This window comes from Chiloscyllium plagiosum, unplaced genomic scaffold, assembly GCF_037043375.1.
Source record: "Chiloscyllium plagiosum isolate Xiang-an unplaced genomic scaffold, Cpla_swu_hap1 HiC_scaffold_26, whole genome shotgun sequence".
In the NCBI taxonomy this organism is placed as follows: Eukaryota; Metazoa; Chordata; class Chondrichthyes; order Orectolobiformes; family Hemiscylliidae; genus Chiloscyllium; species Chiloscyllium plagiosum.
The window spans coordinates 9,949,947-9,976,940 of NW_028270164.1; the positions used below are offsets into that span (position 1 = coordinate 9,949,947).

Sequence of the window (26,994 nt, forward strand, 5' to 3'; positions counted from 1 at the left end):
AGTTCTGACCCGTTTGGATGTGCTCTTGCTTCACCGTGCCGTTACCTGTGGGAGGTTTATGAGGTAGACAAGAATTCGGGTCAACCTTTTGGAGATGAGCTCAGGCAGCAAGGAACACGATGACCCAACCAATATATCAGCGTCTTGGGCGGCAGTGCTCAGGTATAATGGGACAAGAGGCATAGTCAAGCTCCCTTTACTCTGCAACAGCCCAGGGGAGCAACACGCATTGTGACACACCAGTGTAACACACCAGCCAGTTTGAAGGGGGGGAGGATGGTTTCTTGTGTGAGGGAGGGTGGTGAAGGTTGGAGTGGAGAGGAATGGAGGGGTTGTTTGCAAAATCTCCCAAAACTCGTGTCTGCCACATACGGCGGAGAGTGTAAACTTGTCCTCCAGTTAGTGCCGAATGAAAAACAGATGAGCGTGGTGGCTCTCACCCGGGAGGACCCTGGGGCAAGACCGTCTGAATCCATCTCGTGTCGCACTCCCTTCCTGTGGTCGGATGTGGGAGTGGAGAAACCATCTCTTTCCAGACGGACCACATTGTGGATTTGGGAAAGCTGACACTCCATGGAAGCCCAAGGGAGCCAGATACTAGCCCGAATGGTCTTCACATCCACAGTCTCACCCTGACCCTCCCTGGCCAGTTGGCACTTCACTGCTGGACATACATGAGAAGGAAGCAGCAAAAGGCCCAGATGAGAGGGAGACTGTTATCCTGAGAGGGGTGGGGGGGGGGGTGAAGGCCTCTGATTGGAGAAAGGGTTGGGAGGGCACACTTGCTCTGGGCTTGAACTCTAACAAGCGTACACATGTGGACGCTGGGCTTATTGACGCAAATGTAATCAATCGTTTCAGAGCTCTACAGACACTGCACTCCATTCAAATACCGCCTTCCCCAGCATCACCTCCCCACAGATTTCTACTCCCTTCTCCTCCTCCCAAGAGACCCTTCTCCCCTTCAGTCTCCCACCCCCCTCACTACAGTGTAACTCTCACTTCTAGCCTTACTCTTTTCTTAGCCTTTTCCAACCTCCTATTCTCTCAAATAATCCTCTGCTGAGTCGACTTCTGCCAGCCCCTCCATCAAATGCCTCCTATCTAGTATCTCCTACATTCCCGGTGATCCCTTCTTGCACCAGTCCCACAACTGTCTTGGTCCTATTCTCCCTTGCAATGTCACCGCTTATTACCAACTATGCCCCCTCACTAACCCCAGCAACCCTGACCTCAGGGAACAGCCCACCCTCACCTTTACAGAGGGAGCACTCTGACTGTGAAATTCTGAATGAAAATTAGGCCCCTCCTCCCCCCACCCCTCAACCGCAGATGAAGACAATCAATGGAGTATGAAGAGAAGAGGAAAACCTCTCGCACCTCTCTGGATGAACAATATCCTTCTTCTGACCCCTGACCTCAGCTACACAATGGATGTAGAGGCAGGTATCATGTTTTCTGATGCAAGAGTTCATGGAATCATAGAATCCCTACAGTGTGGAAATAGGCCATTTGGCCCAACAAGTCCAGACCAACCCTCAAAACAGTAACCCATCCAGACCCATTTCCCTACCCTGATACTTTACATTACTCCTGACTAATGCATCTAACCTACACATCCCTGGACACTATGGGGTGATTTAGCATGGCCAATCCACCTAACCTGCATATCGTTGGGCTGTGGGAGGAAACCGGAGCACCTAGAGGAAGCCCACGCAGACACGGGGAGAATGCGCAAACTCCACACAGACAGTCACCCGAGGGTGGAATCGAACCTGGGTCTCTGATACTGTGGGGCAGCAGTGCTAACCACTGAGCCACTGTACCGCCCCCTGTTGATAACTTCAGAGCTTCATAGACACAGTCCCCCAGTTCAGCACACCCCCTTCCACAGAAAGTCCCTTCTCCTCCTTCCAAAAGACCATTTTCCCCTTCAGTCTCCTGCCCTCCAGCACAACCTTCACTTCTATCCTTAACCTGGTAATCCTCTCCTGAATCTGTTTCAACGCCCCGTCCTACTCCTCCCCTCACCTGGTGTGAACCTCAACATCTTATTGGTGCTTACTGTGAATGTATTCAACTGTAAACTGTGCCATTTCCCTTGGGAAGGTGTGACTCCATGTGATATTGACGGAGTCATTTCCTGCTGACGTAGTGAGATTCCATATCCTACCGAGAGCTTCCACTAAACAGGCATCAGAAAGAAAGTTACTGGGAGGCCGGCAGCGATAGAACAGGGGATGCAACAATCATCAGTCCCCACCACCCTCACACACTGGACATCCTTTCCAGTGCAATCCAATTCCGCCACAGCTTACTCCAGAACAAACACCACTCAAACAGCAATGAAGACTGATACATGCCTATATCTTTGGCCATGTATTTCAAGCATTCAACCACAAAGGGCCATGTAGTGTGTTACAGCTCATGCAGAGAGTCTACATTGCTTTAGCAATGCACATTTTTACCTGGAGCTATTGACAGTGACGATAGAGGCTCCAAATGCTTCCCATCACACAGTTAAACAGGTGTCTCTCCCACTGTCACACACATTTATTAAATTTCTCTCTAATCTGCATTGTTCCAAACCTTGGCTTCTACAGTCTTTATACGTTACAGGTATCAAGTTGGTAAATATTCTCTGCACCTGTCCAAGGGTTTGATACCTTGCTTAAAATGTCATTCCTCCAACTGCACACAGGTTGAAGGTTAGAAACAGGACAAACAAATGCTGTTGTAAGATATGAAATAGTTTTGAGCAAATGGTAGCGTAGCTGTAATGTTACTGGGATAGATGTCTGAAAAGCCCAGCTAAATGTTCTTCGATAGGAATTCAAATCCCAATATGACACCCAAGGAACTGATATTCAATGTGGTCAGTTAGCTTAGTTGGCTGGATTTGTAAACCAGAGTGACTCCTGTAATGTGCGCTCAGTTCTGCATTGGCTGAGATTATCATGAGTCTCCTTCCCAACCTCTCCCCTTGACTGAGGTGTGGTGACCCTCAGGTTAAACCACCAGCATCCACATATCTCTCGAATGGGAGAGCAGCCCTACACAGTGACTGTTATTTTCATTCAAGGTATTCATCCATCAAGAAGCGTGGAATCTTCTGCCCTCACCTGTGGCATGTTTTAGTCACAGGAATCATTGGATCAGGTGGGGACCACATCACCTTTCTGCCTCCACATCTGTAGCACCATACTTATCCTGCGATGTGAGTGGGTTGTTAGTAGCTGGGAATTTCTTGTGCAAAGGCCCTCAGCTGTAATTGAGGCAGCCACGGTTGCGGGGGGGGTGTGGATGTGGGCTGGCAGCTGAGAGCCACACAACCCCTCCCCCCTGCTGTTGCTGCCATCACCCACGACAACCAGCCCACAACCCCTTTCCTGCCATCACTCATCTGTGCCTGGGCCCCTCCTTGATCCGAAGCCCTTGGGACTGTGTAGCACTGGCATCAGCCACTGCCCTCCTAGTGGCACTGCTGAGTATACAGAAGAGCTTTGACTGGCCGCTAGGTTTTGGCAGGAAGGACAGTGATGCCCCTCCCCACTCCCGCCAAATGGCAAAGCATGCTATTGGTCAACTAAATGCCCGATTGATACAATATGCAATTGCCCTTCCAGTAAAGAGACAATACAGTTCACTCTCCACAATGTTCTGCCCCACAAAAACCACCATTAAAACCCTAGGAGTCACTAATCCCTTCACAGCATCAACTAGTCTGGCTTACAGATACTCCCTGAAGTGGCCTCGGAACCCATTCAGTTGTAAGGCATCTCCATGATAATTTAGGATAAACAATTATGCTGGGCTTGCCAGGAACTTCTACAATGTGGTTTTGAGACAGAGTTAATAATCTTCAGATCTTTCTAGCTTTCCTCACAAGTACATTGCTGAGTATTAAGTCAGCAGGTCAACACTCAACTGTTCCATGAGGTAATCATTCTTCTGCGATTTTAACTGCTCTTTCCTTTATTTTGTCTTACAGTGGCTTTAAACATTAGTTGAGGGTACAAGGTACCAATAACTCTATAAAATAAATGAGATGGAATTCACATAAGGATTCAAGGTATGGTTATGCTTTTAGGAATAATATCACATTATATTCTGGCTGTTCAGAACAGACAACTCTTCACTAACCCTGGAAGTAGCTAGTGAGCCAATCAATTGTATCAAGACTCATTACAATGATTATGAGTGAACAAATTAAACATTGGAGATCATTAGCTTGCTTTCAGTTAGAGAATGAATAACAGATTGTTTTTTGCTCAGGGAAACACATATAGCTGGATATGGTTTTGCTTTCAGTTTGCTTTCAACTTCAGGTTGAAGTTACCTGTATAAATGTTTCCTGGAAAAATTAGTTAATTATGAAAAGTTAGGAAATTACAAGCATTTTTGTTTGAAAAGAAGTGTTTGGTAAGAACATTTATGAGGTTATTTGAAGCTGAGAAAGTCTAAGCTCAGCTGTGTAAATATTCAGGGAAGAGGCCATCAAACTCTCAAGATAGAGAATTGGAAGCAGCAATTAAGTCAAACCTATAGATATGGTAGAGAAGGGGAATTCTCTCTGATGTCTCAGAACTGTAAAGGAGTGCTGTTTGTCTAGATGGAATATTGTACTTTTAATGTATGCTTTGGAATCTTTCAAATTGTGTTTTTTATAAATGAATTGGTTCACTTTATTTTATCTTTGCTTTTGTGTAATAAACTTTTATATTATTGTGAAAGCAAGATATGCAGTATTGTATGCTTGCATTTCAGTGAAAGACAATCTCATTAAATAATCAAAGACAAAACATGATCGATCAAGCCAGATTTCAGTCTGAGATCTGATTGTCCAGTTATAACATCAGCTTGGATTTTACACAATTTAGTGTGGTTTGAGAAGTTGGCTTGCCAGCACCTTTGAAGAGATAAATCTGGGAGGACAATAAATGACAACGTTGCCAGAAACATTCACTTTTAAGACATTTTCTCTAAAATTGTTTTAAGGTGTTTTTTTAATGCTATAGGTATCCCCAGTCTCTGTTGTCCATTCTGGAGGACAGTGCGATAAATATGTTGAATAAGGAAGAGGGTGGTGTGGTTGAACAGAGGGAATGAGCTCTTACACTTACGATGATGGAAGAAGCAGGGCTAGCACAGGGATAGTTTCAATGGGCTGAATGGACTTGATATGGTCTTTCAATGATTCCATCATTAAATTCAATTATTGCTGAAATATGACACTTCTTGTCAGATATTTTTGTCTTGCATTCATCAGGACAATTCGCAAGAATATAAATTCAAGGGGAAAACTAACATTCGTACTACATTAGAGGAGATTGCTGATTGACTGGTAAGTGGTGTCTGACTGGTAGAGGAATTGCCATGGTGAATGCACTCATTAATTTTGATTGACAGTTAACTGCCAGATACCCAGATAGGCTGACTCTGATTGGTCAGGACATTTCCCCTGAGAAATAAATCAGCAAATGTCTGTTACTCATTTTATTGAGTTGAAGCATGCACAGTGGGTGTAATTGCATAGAATAGAGCGCTGTGTGTGAGTAAATTAGTCCAATTAAAACACAGTAACAGAACTGGAAAGCTGAAATTAGGGACAATCCCAGTTAGCAAGGTACATGAACAATACAGATTGTTGCATCCCCTGGACATTTTCATTAATATCAAATTAATATAATATCATATCTGAAAGCAAAAAGAAAACAGTTAAACAATACAGAGTAACAGCGAGTGGAAGAAATCATGGTATAAATTAACTGTTAAAAAAGAGAAGAAAAGTTATAAAACACTCAAAGCCATATTACCCCAGCTGACCAATCATTCCATGATCCATGATATTAAGCTAATACCTCACTGTATTTTCAATGGTAATTAGCAAACACATTGCATTGACAATTGGATTAGCCTAGACTATCATCTGCCACACTCACAACCACACAATGGCAAAGAGATTTGCTGGTGTGTCTTCCGATCGCAACCTCTCTTTAATGACAGAAGAGCTGGGACAGATACTGAGACACAGAAGAACATTGGAATATTTCCTCACAGATGGCAGAATTTCCAAGGGGGAAATAGGAAGGTGGTGGCATAGTGGTCATGTCACTGGATTAGTAATCTGGAACTCCAGGTTAATGTGCTAGGGAAAATTCTGAGGAAGGGTTACTGGACCTGAAGTGTTAGCTCTGATTTCTCTTCACAGAATCTGCCAGATCCGCAGAGCTTTTCTAGCAATTTCTGTTTTTGTTTCTAATGTTCTCGGGATATGGGTTTGAATCCCACTTTGGTAGGAGGAAGTCTGAATTCAATAAAAATCTGGGATAAAAAGCGGTCCTCATAGTGATCAATGCTGATCATTGTAAAAACCCATCTGGCTCACTACTGTCCTTTAGGGAAGGAAATATGTCATTTGTAGCTGGTCAACTCGGTGGCTCAGCGGTTAGCACTGCTGTCTCACAGCGACAGGTTCGATTCCACCCTCGGGTGACTGTCTGTGTGGAATTTGCACGTTCTCCCCATGTCAGTGCAGGATTCCTCCCACAGTCCAAAGATGTACAGGTTAGATGGATAGTACATGATAAATTTCCCACAGTGTCCAAGGATACGCAGGCTAGGTGGGTTAGCCATGCAAGGTTTCAGGGATGGGGTGGGTCTGGGTGGGATGCTCCTCAGAGGGTGGGTATAGACCTGATGGGCCACATGGCCTCTTTCCACTCTACAGAGGAACCTCGAATGTCCAAAGGGCACGGGCGGGGAGTATTTTGGTTTGGATAATTCAATGCCGGATAATCGAATGCCGGATAGCATAGTTTAGCCAAGCATCGGGACCTTGCAATCTGGTTTGGATAATCCAAAATTCAGATAACCGAGATTCCAATGTATATGGGTTGTATGATTCTACACATGACTCCAGTTCCACAGCAATGTGATTGAACTCTGGGTAATTGTGGATGGTTAATAAATGCCAACCCAGCAGGTGATGCCTTCACCCCATGGACAAATAGAAAACAAAACATCCTGTTGCCCAAAACAAAAGTTGGTTTTACTTTAGAGTTTCTGAACTGCTCTGTAGTCAAGTATATCTAGAGATTTAAAGGGGTATTCAATCCAAATCACAGGCAGACTCAGTACCATAAACTCTGCAGAAGACAGGCAGTTGCTGTCAACATAAAGGTGTTGGATCCTCCCGAACCAGCTTGCTGTATAAGCAACTGTGAATCACCAAAAAGTCGGACCCCATCCCATAACCAGCAACAACTGATGGGTTATCAAAAGATCTGCACTCCCAAAGTGAGGACGTTATGCGAGTTCTGAGAGTTTAGGTTCAATCAGTTTGATTATTATGGCCATTCTACATGGCCTACACCATAAGGGGAGCTTTAATTTATTCACATACAAGGTGCATAGGCATCACTGGCTGGTCACTATTTATTGCCGATCCCTCATTGTCCCTTGAGAAGGTGCAGTCCACGTAGTGTAGATAAACCCACAATGCTGTTAGAGAGGGAATTCCAGGATTTTAACCCAGTGACATTGAAGGAACAGTGATTTATTTTGAAGTCAGGATGGTGAGTGGTTTGAAGGGGAACTTGCAGGGAATGGTGTTCGCATGTACCTGCTGCCTTTGTCCGTCTAGATGGAAGTGGTCATGGGTTTGGAAGGTGCTCTCTGAGGATCTTTGGTGAATTTGATAGGGTGAGAGTGGGGATGTGGTTAATCACACCCGCAGTCAAACTGCTCCAATTGCTTTCAACCAGCCAGAGTGAACTGCAGATTAAATATATACAAATATATACATCTCACAGTCCAGCTGGTGGGTTAGCTGGCATGGGCAAGTGTTGCCATGGCTACGGTGGAGTAAATTCCACAGTTTATCTTTCCCCGGTTTAGGGAACCCCTGACAGGAAGGAAACAGAATTCCCTGGCTTTGCTCCAGCTCAAACCAGCACAGAAATACATTTCCCTGGGAGGCAAAGGTGACCTGGAGACGATAAAGAATGAAAAAATCTTTAAAATGATTCAGAGGCTCCTTTCCAGCAACCTGCCCAAGACTGTGCAACCAATGGTGAAGATCCTCAACAAGCTGTAAAACTCAAAATCACGAACAAGGATATTTTATATACTTGAAGCACAGAGTTAATCAAAAGTCGGTTAACATTACCTTGTCTTTGCTGGACAGTGCGGTGATAAAGGTAACACTAAACCAGAGTATTAACCATGTACCTTTGTACAACCCTTGTACAATTGGGTATGTCTGGTGGTAGTGATGGCACTTAATTGGTGTTGACACAGAAAGCAAAAACCCCAGAAATATATTTCTGTAACATTAAACAATAAACTTTTCAAAACAGCATATTACAGCGCATTTATTCCATGACACAACCCTGTTCCACATTGCTCCATCTCGATTAGCTGTGGACAACACCAAATGCCAAAAAAGAGATTTTTATCATTTAAAGACACAACCAATTTGTTTCTGTGCCAATAACCCAGTGGCTCTTTATGCTCATCACAGTTAGAAATCTTAGAAGAACCAGGAAAGATTTGATACCATAAACATGGGTGCCCGTGACGGCTGGTTGGGCTGTCTCAGTGATGGTGACAGTCGGGGGAGCAACGCTGGTTGTAGCGGTTGTGGTAGTTATGGTAGTTAAGGTGGTGGTCGCAGCAGGAGTAGTTGGGACGGGTATGAATCTTGACACGACTAAGAGGAGGGAAAAAGAAAGACAACACAAATGAACCAACCCTAAGGCGGGTGGATTCAGAATAACACCAAATCTTTGCCACATTCTACCCTCCCCCTTCCCCCAATCCCCGGATGCACTGATGGTCCTTAACAATCCTTTTGGAGACAGACAGAGTTGTCCAGTTCACTGGAGCACCAATGAAAGGTTCTGTGGCCATGGGGATGTAATGTAGGGGATGGAAGGAAGGAAAATAGAGAAGGACAAATGAAGAAATCTGCCGCTATATACCACCTTTCACAAATTTCAGTTTGCTCACAGCAAAGTTCCACAAACAGCAATAGCTGGACGTTAGACTTGTCAATTCTGTCTCTGGATGTCACCTCTTCCTCTGGCTAATTCGGGGAAGAAAAACAGCCTCTTTGTTATACAATTGGATTAATTCTGATTTTCAGCCAGCAAAATCCTTCCCCTGTATCTCTATCTGATAGTGAAAGTAAATGAAAAATGTATCATTTAAAAAAAATGAAAAATGTTCTCCTCAGCTTTTGCTCACAGCCGCTTTTTGTCCGGAAGATTAATCTTCATTTACTGGAGATTACAGAGCAATCCTGGATGTTAGATGTTTTTCTGAAGAGGTTGCAAGGTGGTCTGATGGAGGGAACTAAACTAAGCTGGCAAAAAAAAAACCCAAGTTGTGCAAAACCATTGAATGGAGCTTGTGGGCAAAGGAGGACTCAGGCAACGAATGAAGGAGCTGGGCCACATGTTTAGGTTTCACTGAGTGTATAAAGCACCCTCACTGAGTGCACACTGTTCTTAACACCATGTTCCCAGTTCCATTCAAACAGTAAGTCACTTGATTTGATTACCGACTGTTTAGAATCATCACTGCATCGACAAAGTGCTCGAAAAAAAGAGAGATCTGTAACTGCAGATTCCAAAATCATTTTGAAGAGGCAGCATCCTTTCTAACACTCCACACGCAGGCTAAATTTGTCCATATTTATTTGAATGGTTTCAACCTTAATATAACCATCATTTTGTTCCATTATACCATAGTGAAGGAACAATATCACACACAAAATAATGATTAAATTTAATAACTTGCTTTCCCTTTCGCAGACAGAATTGCAAAATAGCCAACTCCAGAACTATATAAGTGCATTATTTTCTTCAAATTAAATGCTCTGATCAAATTTTAAAACATTTCTGTTCAAAGTTGCGACAATTGCCTGCCTTTCTGAAGTTTTTACAAAGGATGCAATGTCCCCTTAATTGTTAAAGTTTACTTAAATCCCCTCAAAAAAAAGTGTCCACATCTTGCAAACAGAAGTCTTTTCACAAATCAGCAACAACATGACTAGATTTACAAATCTTGAACATGCAGATGAAAGCCAAATGTGAATGAGGATAGAAACAGGGTGGGAGGGAGCTTTCAGCGTATCAACTGAGCAATCAACAAAGTTTTAAAGTAAAATTCCAGGTCACTCCGCAGCCAAAGTGCATCCATGCTACAGCTTGAAGCCAGTCTTTCTTTTTTTTTTCATCAACTTAGCTTTTTAAACAATGCAGCCAGCTTCTGCCTTCTCGCCAAGACTTAATGTGTAGACATGCACTTGGTCTCACACACACACGCACACAGACAGAATGAAGAAGCCAAACCTTTCACAAGCCAGAAAAAACAAGCAGCCTGTGGTTGCTCAGACAAGAGGAAAGTAAATCTATCCAGTTTATGTTGTGGTCCCCACATCCTGTTGTTCTCTGCCGGGACTCTTTAATCAGGGCTGCAGTGACAGCTTTGCAACAGAAATGAATTCTTGTGAGATTGTGATGATATAGACAGTTCGAATCCCAGTCTAATCTATAATGTGCTCCTAAACAAACAGCTTATGCTGACTTTAATGAATAGGCTGAGATTTGCCTGCATTATGTCGGGTAACTGTAAACATTTTAATTGTCAAGTTTGGTAATTGGATACCACAACAGGACATTGTTAGTGCATCGCAACATTCAGTCCGGTTGCACATTTTAGGGCTGGCTTATACATTGGGGTGGGCCTCTGAGTAAATGCACCCATCTCTGTACGCCCAGCGCCAATTTTTCTGGATGACGGCCCTTTAATTAGACAGAGGTGGGGTTTCCCTCAACCTCCAGGAGGGAGCCCCGGCTCACAAAGCTGTCCTCCAATTGGATGTCAGTAGCTCTGTGCTGCCATCAGGAGTGATGGATGCTGCCAGTACTGCAGGGAGACCAGCAAAATAAACAACTATGGGCATCTAGGATCTTACTGGAGTTATGTAAGACCCTAGTGAATGTGCTGGGGTGGAATAAAGGAGCAGGATTTGGGGAGGGCAGTGAACTGGAAGTAAAAGGTATGGGGATGAGCTTTCAATAGGGCAGAGGGACAGGCAAGGCTACATATCACCTCCTTCATTTCACTGGCCTGTATGCAGAGGATCAAACCTGTCAGCTCAGTTCTCTCCTCTCTCCCTACTACTAATATATAGCTAATACCCCCTGGACTGGACCATAAACTTCAGGCCAAAGGAATAGTGCTGGGATGGTCAGTCCCTAAACAAACAAAGTCACAAACAAACACACACACACACACAAACAGACGCAAACACATACACACACACACACACACACACAGAGTCAGTGATGGTGATTGGTTATGTAGTTCCTCCACTTCTGGCCAAAGTGAGTTGAGGGCCCCCATTATCAATGTGCCTTACTTTTCAAGTCCACCCCATTCTTATTAATCACAAAAGTGTAATCGAGGAGCAAGCAGTGGTACACAATGCCTTTAACTTCAGATCATCTAGATCCCTAATTGTGACAGATAAAACAAGCCACTTTTCATAAAGAAATATTCCAGTTTCTGCAAGTCAGAAACTTCTTTGAGGAAGAATAGTGGAATGGGGTGGAGAGGTGGCAGTTGCTAAGGAACTGGTCATGCTGTCCTCTTATCAATTACTGTCGCTGGCATGTTTTACTCTCCCTGTTTTATTTAATGTGGGTGTGGGATCTCTGGTGCAGTGGTACAGTGTCCCCCTATCTCAGAGTCAGCAGACCCAACCGCAAATCCCAGCTGTTCCAGAGATGCGTAATAACATCTCTGAACACGTTGTTCAGAAAATGTCTATTTTTTGAGGGTCAAAACAAACCAGATCAGTTTGTAACTGGTTCTGTTTATCTAACCAGTGCCCCACGTCATTCCAATGTGAGTGCAGTATTGTACAGTGGCTGGCCGATGTCACTGGGCTGAACGAGGTTCAGATACACAGCTCAATGGATAGTGTGTCACTGACAGACAAACAAGCAAGGCAGCCCAGTTCCTGGAGTATTTTAACGGGAATATGTTCAGGCAGAACCCTCACTGTGAAGTTGGACCTGTAATGTTTTGGAATTATCACGAACTTTGCAAACCACTCCTCACCTGTACCTCGAACTGCACTTTACTTCATCCGCCATTAATTATGTTATTTCTCTGCTGCTTTTGGGATCAAGTTCTCTCCTTTGTTGAAAATACAGGCTTTTTAATTTATGGAGCAGCTATTCTAAGATGTCGCACTATGTGACTGTGCACGGTCAACTCTTGAAATGGAAGGAAACTGCGAGAAATTATAACAATTAAAACATGTTGAGGAAAGACTGTGAAAGTGTGGGGACAACGTTTGGTGCTGGTTTCTAAAAAGATGGGTTCTTTACTTGCTGCCTGCAGGCCAATCAATTCTAAATGGGCACAGACCCAACACTGCTGTAATCTGGAACTTGCTCAGTAATCCCAGAGAGACCACAAGATGGCTGGTGCAGGGAATGTTACAGAAGGGCAAGCACAATGGATCTGGTATGCTGTTCCATTCTGTTGTTCCCTTCAGGGTGTTCCTCTGAGGTAGGATCAAGGAGGAAACAGAGAGAATCGCTGAAACTGACCTGGGGGCTCTTGGTATTGACAGTAAAACACGCTGTGTGTAAAATCCTTCCCTTACCATCAGTTACAATCAGTCACTTTGACTTGCACAGACAGCCTCACAAAATATCAATCACGTGCAATCATTCACCCACTGCTGCAGATCCAGCCCTTGGGAAATTACACCACCAAGAAAATCTTGTGACAAATTGTTCCTAGAATACTCCAGCTCCCTGTGCTGCCCAGAAGCTTTTCAAATAGGTAATGTTACAGACTTTCCTATCACCCAATGTTACTATATACCTTTCCCTCACAGAACCGTTCCAAGTCTGTGCCAACCGCAGTCCGTGTGGACAGACCAGACAACACTAGGCACTACGGTTGCTCTTTAGCTAAGGGGAGGATTATGATGAATTTTGAATTTAATCAACTGGCTCAGAGCTACTACTACACACATCTTGAGCAGGTGGGACTTGACCCCAGGCCTCCTGGGCACTATCACTGCGCCAAATGGACCTGCGTATTTTTTAATGAAGACAGGGTACATAATGAAGCTGGGGCAAGGGATGATGATGCACATACAGATCTTGTGCACAGACAGAGAGTGGAGCCCAGTTATAATATATACTGTGGAGGCAATTCCCTGGAATTTATTCTCTGCTCTTGGAAGGTAACACTGCTGCACAAAAGACAAATCTTTCTCTTGCAAATGTGCTGCAAGAGGAGCCAACAGGATTTCAAAAGCCATTGTTTACCTACTACAAAGAAAGTTTCAAACAGTATATATTATAACATAGATAGCAGATACTGAGAAGTGAGTTTAAGGCTCTAATCAAACACAAGAACTCAGACAACTCAGTCTGGTTGAACTTCACTCGTCTTGATCCCCTAATGCCACAATCTCAGATTAGAGCCTTGCACTACTAGTATTTTCTCTGGTATCTGTTTCTCTAGTAATGAACAGAATGCTCATTTTGATTTTTAAGCAGTCCCCTTTATCTCCCCCACCACACTCTCCCATTACCTCCGATTGTTTTTGCAATCTCAGGAGTAGGGGTGACTTCAGAGAGAAAGGCAAAGAGGGAAAAAAGGAGGGAAAACAAGAAAACTACATATTAAACAGATAACAGGCACATATGGTCATAGAAATGAAACTTAAAGACTGAAACATTATTTTGTCAATAGCTCAATATTCATTCCCCTCATTGTAACAGACACCCACTTTTTGTATGATGAATGTCCACAATATATGCTTTGACTATTATTTCCCATTACCAGTTGTAAATGGTCAATCAATATATTCCCAGTGTTTGTTTCAGAGTCCTTCAGTGTATATGCACAACACTTGATTGTCAGCACCAATACAAATATTAGAACTAGAATTCAATACCGACATCTCAAACGTCATAGCATATACCACAGAAATTACCAGTGTGTTTTACCATGGTGCTCACTGGGAGAGCTGGTGCATATGCAATGGGCCAAATGGCCTCCTTCAGTACCTTCCGTGAAATCTAATCACGACAGACAGAGATTTTATCTCAACTCTGTTTTGCTTTTACAGTTTGCTTTTCCAAAACCCTGATTATACTGAAGGCAGTAGCTCACTTTCAAGTCCTTAATTCTGTTCATGAATTTTCTAAATTGCCTGATTGGATTCCAGCCAGGGTAGCTGTCACTCTACCGTTAAATCATCTGAATTAGATTCACTCACAGTCTTTTTAATTTATTTCCAGATATTGATTACATTGTCCTATAACCATTGGTAATAGAGACTGCTGAACATTTCGAATTCCTCTACTAGCTCTGAGGAAGCTAAAATCATTGAAGGTTGATAATCCTGATCCAAATGGCTCAGAGATAGGGGCACTACCATTGTGTCTAATGGACCTAGGCAGGAAGGACTGAATGCCCATGTCTGTCCTGCTCCAAACTGGATGTAATCTCAGCAACGTCTTGAAGAAAGTCTATAATCCAGACATGTTGGCCTCACTTAGGTAACTGTCAATTGACCTGGAAAGGGGTGATATCTTTGCCTGTGGCCCTTACATGGCTGGGCTGGAGGGGGGATGGTGTAGGATGCAGGGTGGAGTTTCCTTGTCCTCCCCCTGCCAAGACTGGAGGCAATATGATGTGCAGCAGAAGTGGCACGCTGACCCCCAGGACACAGGCAGCTCAACTGCAGTGTTTGTAAAGCCAGGAAAATTGGAACTTTAACAAATGTTGTAATAGGTATGGATGCACTCTAATGGCACACAGAGGTAGCGTCTCTACCTTTAGACCAAGAAGTCACATGTCTCCAGAGGTGCATTATAACATCTCTGAACAGGATGATTAGAAAATATCCATTCTCTGGCATCCAGAAATGGTAAAGACTCTTGGGGCACAGAGGTAGTGTCCCTAGCTCTGAATAAGAAGATGTGGGATAAAATCCCACCTGTTCCATGGGTGAATCATAACATATTTTAACAGGTTGGTTAGAAATGCCTATAATATAGAGGCCGGTACTGGTACAGGCCAAATAAATCATAGACAAAAAGTGTGGTGCTGGAAAAGCACAGCCAGTCAGGCAGCACCCGAAGAACAGGAAAGTCAACTTTCTGAGCATAAGCTTTTCATCAGGAATAGCTTATGATCAAAACGTTGACTCTCCTGCTCCTTGAATGCTGCCTGAGCGGCTGTACTTTGCTAGCGCCATACTTTTGACTCTGATCTCCAGCATCTGCAGTCCTCACTTTGTCTAAATAAATCAAAGACCCAGGCTCCAGGGAGGAAATTTACAATGAAAATTTAATCAATTCTAGAAGTGAGACCAACTTCAGTAAACACTAACCATCCATTATAATAAAATCCATGTTATAAATCTGCCGTTCCTCCTTGGTCTGGGATATGGGTAACTCCAGACACACAGCAATGTGATTGACTCTTGATTGTCTTTGAAATGGCATAGCATGCCAGTTTCCTGAAGGCAATTAGAGACGGGCAACAATTGCTGGTCTTGCCAGTGATGCCTAAATTGGCACAGGATAGTTATGGAATATATCCCCTTTGACTTCCTAACGAATATGGTTCAGCAAAAAACGGAATTATTTTATAGAACATGGCAGCCCTTTTCGAACTACACCGACACAGGTATTTCGGCCATATTGTCCAGGGCTTTTGCTTAGCCGTGGTAACGGTTCCGGCTGGTTCGGGGGCCCCCAGGAGGAGGAATCTCATATAAATACGGGCTTTGTTATGACTTGATATAAATCTATTTTGAGCATGTACCTAGTTATTTATCTACCTTTTTGTTTATTGTTAGTAATGTGTGACATCCTATTTTATGTTTTGATCATTTGTAGAATAGATTGATAGTTAGGTTTCTTTTTTTTAAATCTTATATTGGTGTTATTATTATATTGTAAAGTGGAATACTATCTATTAAAAAAAACTATTAATATTTTATCCTTGCACACAGGTTCAATTGTGCATCAGTTCTCTTGGGGGGCTTATACTTTGGAAAGTTGGCAGAGGCTGGCGATGGCAGTGGACACCTGGAATGGCACGGGTGGCTGCTGATCCCACACAGTAGCGCTCCAGAGTAACCATTTGGATACTGACCCATGGTATGGTGTAAGCTCTTTCGGCTGGATTCTAATGCAGAATTATACCAAAAAAGTGGGTTTACAACACAACTGACAACAAATTCACCCAGGGTAGAAGAGTCCAAACTTAAAAGACATAGGTTTAATGTGAGAGGGGAAAGCTTTAAAAAGGACCTGAGGGGCAACTTTTTCACACAGAAGGCGATGTATTTATAGAATGAGCTGCCAGAGGAAATGGTGGAGGCTGGTCCAATTATGACATTTAAAAGGCACCTGGATGGGTACGCAATTTTTGGTTTCCACTAGAGATATTTGGTCGATGCAGACAGGTTGGACTGATAGGTCTGTTTCCGTGCTGTACAACTCTGTGACATTAAGTTAAGAATGCCAACCTAACATTACCTTGTGCCATGATTTCTCCCTGTTTGCACTGGGCTCGGTTCATATGGTTCAAATGAATTCACAAAAATCAAACGGAAACAAATAAAGATGACGTATAAAATTACAATGGTCATTGATAGGGTAGGTGGGAAAAGCCTTTCCCCTTGATGGAGAGATCAATGACCGGGGGGGCAGGGATTTAAGGTGAGGGGCAAAAGGTTTCAAGGAGATGTGAGGATAACTCTTTTTCACCCAGAGGTTGGTGGGCATCTGGAACTGTAGTAAAGGCAGGAACCCTCATTACATTGAAGGCGTATTTACGTCTACACTTGCAATGCTGAGGCAGACAAGGCAATGGGACTGGAATTGTAAGGTTGTTGTTTTTGACTGACACCGACTCGATGAGCCTATTTCTCAGCTGTAGATCTCTATGACTCTATAAAAGGAACCAAACTGGAATTGCCAATCTCAACCACATGCCTTGCGTCCATTTGAAATCTGTTTAATCCTGTTCAAACTGGCACAAAGCTGTTTTGTTAAATCAGTAGAACTGGACCTTCAATGAAAGCAGGATAGATACCTTTATTGGGATAAAAGGAAGGATGTAAGTCCATCAGATTTTGGGATCACAAAAGTACTCTGAAAATTACTTGACCAATGGTTACCTTCCACATTAACTGTACAGTAAAAGGCAATGCAGTCTTGTCTGTTATACCATTTTACTGCACACATCCACATCAGTAGATATGGAGCAACACACAGGCTTTACAGAGCTAACTGAGAGAGAATCTTTCCCTCTCTCACCTCGACAGACTCACTTACTCACTTAAATGACTGGCCCCTGTGCCCAGACAGGTTGTAGTCAGTCAGCTGAGTAAAACTGGATTTTAAGCCAGGGAAGTTTCAAATGTTAGCTCCCTCAGTGTTTCTTTTCAAATTAATGCTGCCTTTAAGCAGGGTCACACTCACAAACCAAAGGGCCGAAACCGAAATGGAAAAGGCTACCCTAGAATTGCAGGATGTGATCCTAAAACCTGCTGTTCTTAGTAGAAAGTTTCAAAGCAGTAATTTGGTAACTACAGGTTAGGAGGTATCATGCACATGCATAGAGAATCCAAAGCATGAAGTGCAAAAGGCCCATTTAAAACATGGGGTGGTTCAGAGGTGTGTGTGTGTATGTGCGCGCTGTGGATAGGTTGTAACAGCACAAATAGAGTGTGTTACCCCATTGTTTGGGCTGCCTGATATTATCAGTATTTTTTTCTGTTTCTGCCTAACTACAAACTAGTTTTGGATTAAAGATCTACCCAGCTTCTCATGTAAGATTCAGTCTGCTGTCACTCAGGCAAAGTCTGCTCTGTCTGCTCAGGAAGGGCGCCCATTCAAAATCCCTTTGCGATTTTAGATCGGGGCCTGTTAAACGTGAAGCATTCTGCACTGTTCCTCCACTCCCGCTTACCTTCATTTTCAAAGTCAGGTGAATCCAACACAATCGCTTCGCCTAGTCCTTGGCGGGTTTGAGCGAAGACGTAAAACCTGTACTTAATGTTTGCGTCAACTCTCTCCAATTTATAGGTGGTCACATCAGGCCCGAGTCTGGGAATGGTGGCATTGCGTCTTGATCTTGAACCAGTCACTTTGGAAGTAAATAAAGGAAACCACATTGATTTCAAAGCTGCTACAAACATCCACGTCAAAAAAACACTATAAGAGCAGTATGAGGCCATTCAGCCCAGCAAATGTGCTCCATCATTCAAAAAGATCAAGGCTGATTGGATAATCCTCAACTCCACTTTATTACCTCTTTATCATAACCCAACATTCCCTTTCTGAATAAAACTTTGTCTGCCTTAACCTTGAGTCTTGATGAAGACCCAGATTTTGTAGCCCTCTGTTGTGAAGAATTCTATAGATTCGTTACCCCCTGAAAGAAGAAATTCTTTCTCATCTCTGTTTTAAATGTGTGACCTTTCATTCTGAGATTACACTCTCTGGTCCAAGACTCAGGCAGAAGGGAAGAAAAACTCTTCACATCTACCCTGTCAACACACCTGAAGAACTAGACTCGTTCCCATCGAGATTATTGTGAAGCTGATCACCATCAACTCCTTACTGCCTGAAGCCAAGGTACTACCCTTGAGCAGCAATGTGTGCAAGTTTAATGAGAAAAAGGGAGATTGAGGGGGGACCTCATTGAGGTCTACAAAATCATAGATGGGGTGGACAGAGATAAGCTTTTTCCCAGGGTAAGGAATTCAATAATGAGAGGTCACGCTTTCAAGGTGAGAGGAGAAACATTTAAGGGGGATAAACGTGGAAAGTACTTTACACAGAGGGTGGTAGGTGCCTGGAATGCGTTGCCAGCAGAGGTAGTAGAGGCAGGCATGGTAGATTCATTTGAGGTGCATCTGGACAGATGCATGAGTAGGTGGGGAGCAGAGGGATACAAATCCTTAGGAATCGGGCGATAGGTTAAGACAGGGGATTTGGATCGGCACAGGGTTGGAGAGCTGAAGGGCCTGTTCCTGGGCTGTAAATTTTCTTTGTTCTTTGTTCTTTGCTTCCCTCCAAACCACACACCATCTTGATTTGGAACTATGTCACCATTTACACTAACCCTTCACTTTCAAAATCCTGGAATTCCCTGATAAACTGCGTCGTGGTGTGCCATGGGTTTTGTGAATTCAAAAAAAGTCTCAAGGGCAATTAGGGATGGGCAGCTGACCTTAGATATGATGCTCATTCATGAAAGAATAAGAAGCCTTCACATTAAATTTGCCGCACATCAACAGCATATCATTACAAAAGGAAGAACAAACAATTTCAATCGCAATTTCACAACCTCAGAATTCCCCGAAATGCGCTGCAGCCAGAAAGTGCGTTTTGAAATGTTGTCACTTTTTGACAGGTAGGAAATGAGGCAGCTAGTTTATGCACAGCACATTCCCACAGTCCTGCCACCAATATTACACTCATACCCCACTTTCACGTCATTGTTTGGGAGCTCTCTTCCCATTGCTACCATGGCACTGCCACTTGTGACTCACTGGTTCCACTCTTATTAGAGGATCACCACTCCCAACTCACGCTGACTGACACTGTAGTGTTCCCACCCACTATTCTTATGATGCTAGTTGTCTGCATTCTAGATCCAGCCCGTACATTCGGCATCATGATATCAGAGGCATCCTGCCAAGGACGAAGCTGTAATGTTGCTAAATCCATCCATGGACTCCATCCCCCTCACCCTTACAGGACCTTCTCTTCCAGCTTCTCCGGTCACCCCATTCCTCCAAGCTGAACATCAACTTTGGAAACTGAGATTTAGAGATTACTGTAATGGAGATGAAAGGAACTCTCTTTCAGGGATGATCATTCTGTCTTGTTTCCAAGACAATAAGTAGATCACTGTACTCAGTGAGAAACCATCATGACAGCTCAAATTCAGCAGTGCATATCCTTTGTTATTAAATTCTGTATGTTAAAGCTCTGTCTATAATATGATGACAACTTTCTAACTGTGACAACCAGAACTTTCATTCATTCAGTCGCACATTGTTAGATAAAGCAGTCCTCATGATACATACGTGGGTGGTACATGATCACGTAGCCGGTGAGGATTCCGTTTGGATCACGTGGAGGACCCCACTGTAACGTAATGCTCTCCAAATCTGGCTGCCTGATTCTGAGGTAACTTGGTTTTCCAGGAACTGAGAGAGAAAAAGAGGTAATGTGATTCAGGGTTCATTTTTGACAGACATAAATACCACTACAAGAGGAAGGTTTACTGCAAACATTCAGCAAAATTTGGATTCTTATTCTAATATTTACATATTTCATAGACTGGACACTTAAGATCAGATAAAAAAAGATGGGTAGTCCTTCGGGTAAATTCCTTCTGGGACATTTCAGATAAATGTTCTGCCATTTTCATCGCTTCATACTGGGTTAAAGATTCAAGCGTGAAAGATGCACAGGTTAAAAATGCTAGAGTTAAAACACCTTCAGATAAATATTTGGAATGATAATTAAGGAAGGCTGCTTAAATCCACAGGATAGTGATCAATTAGGTTCTATTTCTTGCCTGGGTAACATTGCTGGCCCAGAGTCTGCTGGGACAATATGGTAGGTTTACTTGTGTGTGCCGTTATTTGTAAGTAACCCAGAAACCCGCGATCAGGTAAAGATGACCCACCAATCACAACTCTCCACAATTTGCTGAACTGTTTGTCCTGCTCCATTATGGACCTTGTGAAGGGAATTCAACTTCACCCAGCTCCCCGCCCCTTGTGAGTGTCAAGAAATTTGCAGTTAAATGAAACTCACTGTAGGGAGTCAGGACTAGTGTAAGGAGTATGTTTTAAAATAAAGTTATTTATATTCCGGGAACTTTTTGTGTTAAAAAAAAAGGAATGATGAAAATGTGAATGGGCACGTCATCAAGTAATATATCATTTCTGCAGGTTTATTTCACCCTTTCCATGTATCTAATTTGACTCAAATTCAGCTTGTTTCTAATACAATACATCACAGGAATGGGAGGAAGTGAGGACACTGCAGATGCTGGAGATCAGAGCCAAGAGTGTGGTGCTGGAAAAACACAGCCAGTCAGGCAGCAACCGAGGAGCAGGGAAATCGACATTTCGGGCACAAGCTCTTCATCAGGAGTTGATGAAGGGCTTATCACAGGAATGGGCCATTCAGCCCAACAAGCTTGTGCCAATTCCTAGCCCTCAGACCCACTACTTATTGCGGTTTCTAACCTGCTCACCTCCTGCTCATGTGTCTGTCAAGATACACCTTAAACGTTACTAGCGCGCCTACTCCCATCACCTCCACTGGCAGTGTGTTCCAGGTATGTCCCACCCTCTGTGTGAGAAACTTTCCCTGCATCTCTCCCCTAACCTTTCCCCTCTCACCTTGAATCTGTGTCCTCTGCAGTTGACCTTTTCATTCTGGGAAAAAGCCTCTCACACTCCAGCCTCTAAATGCCTCTCATAACCTTGTAGACCTCTATCACGTTGTCCCTCATTTTCCATCTTTCCAGTGAAAATAATCTGGGTTTATCCAATCTCTCGACATAACTGAAACCCTCCAGACCAGGAAATATCCTGGTAAATCTTCGCTGCACTTTCCCCAGAGAATCCGCAGCCTTCTGGTACTGTGATCACCAAAACTGCATGTAATTACAATATTCTAAATGTGTTCTCCCCTGTTCTTCCTCTTACCGTGAGCATCGTGGGTTAAGGAATTAGCTGTTGCCTCTGTCATTCACAAGAGCCCCAGGTGCCCCATGCTCACACCAGGCTGTTTCCAGATTAAAAAGCCAGTGTTAGCTCATGCAGCCAATCAATATAATCATGGCTGATCGTCCAACTCAGCACTCTGTTTCTTGCTTTCTCCCCTTCCCTTTTGATCCCTTTAGCCCTGAGAACTATATCAAATTCCTTCCTGAAAACATTCAATGTTTCGGCGTCAACTGCTTTCTCTGGCAGAGAATTCCACAGGCTCCCCACTTTCTGGGTGAAGACATTTCTCCTCATCTCAGTCTAAAATGTATCCTGAGAGTGTGGCCCCTGGTTCTGGACTCCCTGGTCATCAGGAACATCCTTCCTATGTTTACTCTGTTAGAATTCTATTAGAGTTTTATAGATTTTGATAAGAACCCCTGTAAGAATGAAGGAAACGTATTGAAATAACAAACCATTGCTTTGGGATAACATTCCCTACTGTTTCAGTTTGGGTTGACAACATTGGTTGGAATAATTCCTGGAAGTTGTACCACTTAGAATTTGAATTTGATTTATTTATTGTCATGTGTATTTTGTTCTAAAACACAGTGAAGAGAGTCGCCAATCTGTGGTGCCATCTTAAAACACAGAAAATTAATAATAAACCAAAACATAGAATATAAAGGCAGAAATATGCAGAAATGAAGGAGAGTGTTCCGTTTCACAGGCCTTCTTATTGAGTGCTCCACCATGGACCTGGCGTCTGGTGGCCAGGCACGATTCCCCTTCACCTCACCACTGTTGGAATGAAAGTGACCACTCTTCAGCTCCATCTCGTCTCCACTTAGGCCCTCGCCACTCTGAGTCCTCGCTAGACCTCACCAAATGCCACCGACACCGGGTACCTTATCTGCCCAAACGTGACTTGTACTGCGGCCAAGAGTCCATTCATGACCACCTTACCGAGGCAGCTCCTGCTGTTGCTGTTGAGTCTCAGACTGGGCCCAAACCTGCCTCCACCCCCACGAATTTGCACTGGATGCACAAACCTCCCTCCCCCGCAGCAGCCATGCGTTGGCACGAGGACTGCCTCACTGATGCAGAAGCTGCTGGGAACCCAACCTCTCTCCAATGTTACCACTGTACTGGGCCTATTTGACGACTGTCACTAGTCAACTCGAGTCCGCACTGGGCCTATTTGACAACTGTCACTCGTTACCTCGAGTCCGCTCTGGGCTACTTGACGCCTGTCACTAGTCAACTCGAGTCCACACTGGATCTACTTGACGACTGTCACTAGTCAACTCGACTCCGCACTGGACCTACTTGACAACTGTCACTAGTCAACTCGAGTCCGCACTGGGCCTATTTGACAACTGTCACTCGTTACCTCGAGTCCCCACTGGACTTACTTGACGTCTGTCACTAGTTAACTTGAGTCTGCACTGGGCCTACTTGACGACTGTCACTAGTTAACTCGAGTCCGCGCTGGGCCTACTTGATGATTGTCGCTAGTTAACTCGAGTCCGTGCTGGGCCTACTTGACGACTGTCACTAGTTAACTTGAGTCTGCACTGGGCCTACTTGACGACTGTCACTAGTTAACTCGAGTCCGCGCTGGGCCTACTTGATGATTGTCGCTAGTTAACTCGAGTCCGTGCTGGGCCTACTTGACGACTGTCACTAGTTAACATGAGTCCGCACTGGGCCTACTTGACGACTGTCACTAGGTAACTTGAGTCCACACTGGGCCTACTTGACGACTGTCACTAGTTAACTCAAGTCTTTGCTGGGCCGACTTGTTACTACCAATGCCACAACCAAGTTCTTCCACAAGAGATAAGTAAAATAGAAGAGAGAAAGAAAAAAGTGATTAAAAAAGGAATGAAAAGGCATATAGACAGACTGGACAACCCCCAGGCTCAGAAGCCCTACTCCACCGCCATCTCACTGGAAGGATAACCATTTAACCTTCCATTTCCAACCACTCCAACCTTTTATGCCATCACAAATATTTTCAAAATGAGTAAGTGATCAAAGAAAATGTGAAAAAAAAATTCATTGAATGTATCTGGGATTTTTGTCCTCTGTTGCTCAAAACAGTGACCAGAGATAGATTTTTCAATCCTGGAGATTGCAGATGGATCCTGAAGGATTGGAAATCTTCTGTATATCTGTCTGATTTTGGAGTGCACATCACTGATTCACATGCAGCGATTGTTCAATACAAATTATAGCATTCCTCAGAAACAGGTCTCAAGCCTCAGGAGAGGATTTCCCACTGAATCAGAGTGACACTTTTATTTCTGCACATTGTAGTGTGAATATATTTACAGCCAAAGCATTAATATTTTCTCTGCAGTGTATTGAGGGTTGCTGCCAGAGAGAGCTAATTCTTATTCCACCATTCTTTGAGAACATGAGAAATTTAGGCCATTCTATTTGGATTTCCAGGAAACCTTTGACATGGCGCCACACAGGAGGCCGCTAAATAAAATAAGAGCCCACGGGTGTTAGGTGCAAGATGCTAGCATGGATAGAGGATTGGCTGACTGGCAGAAGGCAGAGAGTCAGGATAGAAGAGTCTTTTTCAGAATGGCAACTAGTGACTAATGGGATAGTGTTGGGACCACAAATATTCACATGATACATTAGTGAACTGGACAAAGGAACTGAGGGTATTGTTGTTAAGTTTGGAGATGATAAAAAGATAGGTGGTGGGTCAGGTAGTGCAGAGGAAGCAGGGAGACTGCAGAAAGACTTGGACAGGCTGGGACAGTGGGCAAAGAAGTGGCAATATCTGAAAATAAACAGTAAGAACCATAGATGCTGAAAACCAGAGTCAATAGATGTGAAGTTGGAAAAGTACAGCAGGTCCTGACGAAGGGTTTCCAGCCTGAAACGGTGATTTTCCTGCCCCTCGGAATCTGTCTGACTTGCTGTGCTTTTCCAGCTTCACATCTTTTTACAACGTCTGAAAGTGTGAGGTTCTGTACCTTGTTAGGAAGAAGAGGTGTGGATTACTTCCTCGGCTTCAGAATTCTGAAGCACAAAGGGACTTGGGAACCCTAGTACAGGATTCTCTTACGGTTAACATATATACTTTCAACTAGCCATTCACATTCATTTCAATGCAAGAACAGAGATAGACTGCTAAGGTTATAGAAAGGACTGGTCAGACTGCATTTGGAATATTTTGAGCTGTTTTGGGTTCTGTATCTAAGGAAGGATGTGCTGACCATGCAGGGGGTCAGAGGAGATTCACCAGAATGATGCCAGGGATGAAAGGCTTGTCATCTGAGGAACCGTTGAGAGCTCTGGGTCTGTACTTGGTGGATTTTAGAAGGGGGGGGAATTGAAGCTTACAGAGTACTGAGAGGTCTGGATAGAGTGGCTGTGGAGAAGATGTTTCCACCAGTAGGAGCGTCTAGGACGTGAGGGAACAGCTTCAGAGTGAAGGGTCGGCCCTTTCGAACCGAGATGAGGAGGAATTCCTTCAGCCAGAGGTTGGTGAATCTGTGGAACTCACTGCTGCAGAGGGCTGTGGAGGCCAGGTCACTGAGTGCATTTAAGATAGAAATAGGTAGGTTCCTGACTGTTAAGGGGATCAAGGGTGACGTGGAGAAGGCAGGAGAATGAGGTTGAGAAACATATCAGCTTTGATTGCATGATGGAACAGACTCGATGGGTTGAATGGCCTAATTCTGATCCTGAATCTTATGGTTTTAATGAGCCCCTTAAGCCTGCTGAGCCATTCAAAAGCTCATGGCTTACTGTATTCTGCTTCTTATTATACCCCCGAGACTATTGCCTCCAGAATCGCCGATTCTCTATTAGGTCAAAACCAGCTGAATGTAATCAATGACTCAGCTCCCGCTGATGACCGGGAAAGAAACTTCCAAAAACAAGCCACCTCTGATTATTTCTCTTTAAGCTTTTTCTCATGTTACACGGGGTCACCATAACACTGCTTGGTACCGACAATCACTTTTGGATCTGTCAGCTGGTTTTTCTCGGTTAATGTCCTTCCTATCATGGCTGACGAGAAAACTCTCCCAAATCTTGCCGCAGGGGTGCTAGAAGGATTTGCAAGTTGGCAATCAACCTGATGGACCACCTCCCAAACAGCCTTTCATTAGCTGCTGAGTTCCAGACTGGAACTCAAACCTGGGGCTTCTCACTTAGAGGCAGAGACATTATCACAAAACCTTCTCCATATACTCATGTCCCTCTGAGAAAAGGAATTCCGCCTCATCTCTGTGTGAGGTTGGAGGTTCCTTGACTTGAAACTGTCCCTGTTAGTTTTAAATTCTCCTACAAACAGAAACGTCCTCACAACATCTACCTTGTCAAGATCCCTCCCCAGAATTTTACATTGGGTCTGATTCAATGTCAGAGCAAAGAGCTTCCTGACATTGTTAGGTTTGTTAATGCTTGTTTTAATGGTAAGCAGAATCTGGAGGGGTCCGTCGATTGCCTGAGCACAGATATACATAAAGGCAGTGCCTGTGTTGTTAGGTTGTGATAAGGAGCTTTGAGACTGATTTGTCAATAAACTGTATCCTCACGCAAAAGGTCCTCTTCGTTCTATTTCACCAACAAGTTTAGATCTGAATTGGCACAGCTGTTGTGACTGAGCTCTTTCTACAGAATAACAATATTGTTTGGGCTGTGGATGGGGAGCAATTTAGGGTTCATTTGCCGACTTACCTCCTTCTGTGGTGTTTATTGCAAACTCCTCACTCCAGGGACCACGTCCCCGACCATTGACTGCTGACACCTGAAACTTATAGGCGTGATATGGCTGCAAGCCTGATACAATGGCACGCAGACGCTGACTGGGAGACTCTGTGACCTGAACACGTGACCTGTATTGGTTGGTCTTCAGCAGACTTCCCTCATTCCAATATTGAATCTGAACAAGAGAAGAGTCTCAGTCAGTCTGGACGCTATCTCCGTGACAGAACGGAGATGACAAAAAAGAAAGCTCATAGCAGTCAATCCCACTGGCACAAACTGGAACCTTGCTGAAAACAGAGACATGTTATTGAAGCTTCTCATCTTGTACGCATCAGGATACATGCAAGAATGCCAAGCTTCAAATCACCACAGTGATTTATACAAGAAGAGAAAGGAGAGTAGATTCGTTGGCACATTGACTCTGATTGGCTGAGTTGCTGTCACAG

At 43.8% G+C, this 26,994-nt stretch overlaps 1 protein-coding gene across 1 annotated transcript in view; it reads right to left on the reverse strand.

Annotated features, from left to right (window-relative positions):
• The window catches only part of nfasca (neurofascin homolog (chicken) a), a 306,670-nt gene that overhangs the window by 27,082 nt on the left and 252,594 nt on the right, over positions 1-26,994 (reverse strand). The window contains exons 24-30 of the mRNA XM_087973468.1: positions 26,519-26,723; positions 20,165-20,287; positions 18,037-18,213; positions 13,634-13,669; positions 8,561-8,713; positions 2,066-2,185; positions 1-45 (exon numbers count right to left, since the gene is read on the reverse strand). The exon at positions 1-45 is cut by the window's left edge and continues 108 nt beyond it. Coding sequence (XP_087829594.1) covers positions 1-45; positions 2,066-2,185; positions 8,561-8,713; positions 13,634-13,669; positions 18,037-18,213; positions 20,165-20,287; positions 26,519-26,723 — 859 coding nt within the window. The remainder of the gene's footprint in view (positions 46-2,065; positions 2,186-8,560; positions 8,714-13,633; positions 13,670-18,036; positions 18,214-20,164; positions 20,288-26,518; positions 26,724-26,994) is intronic.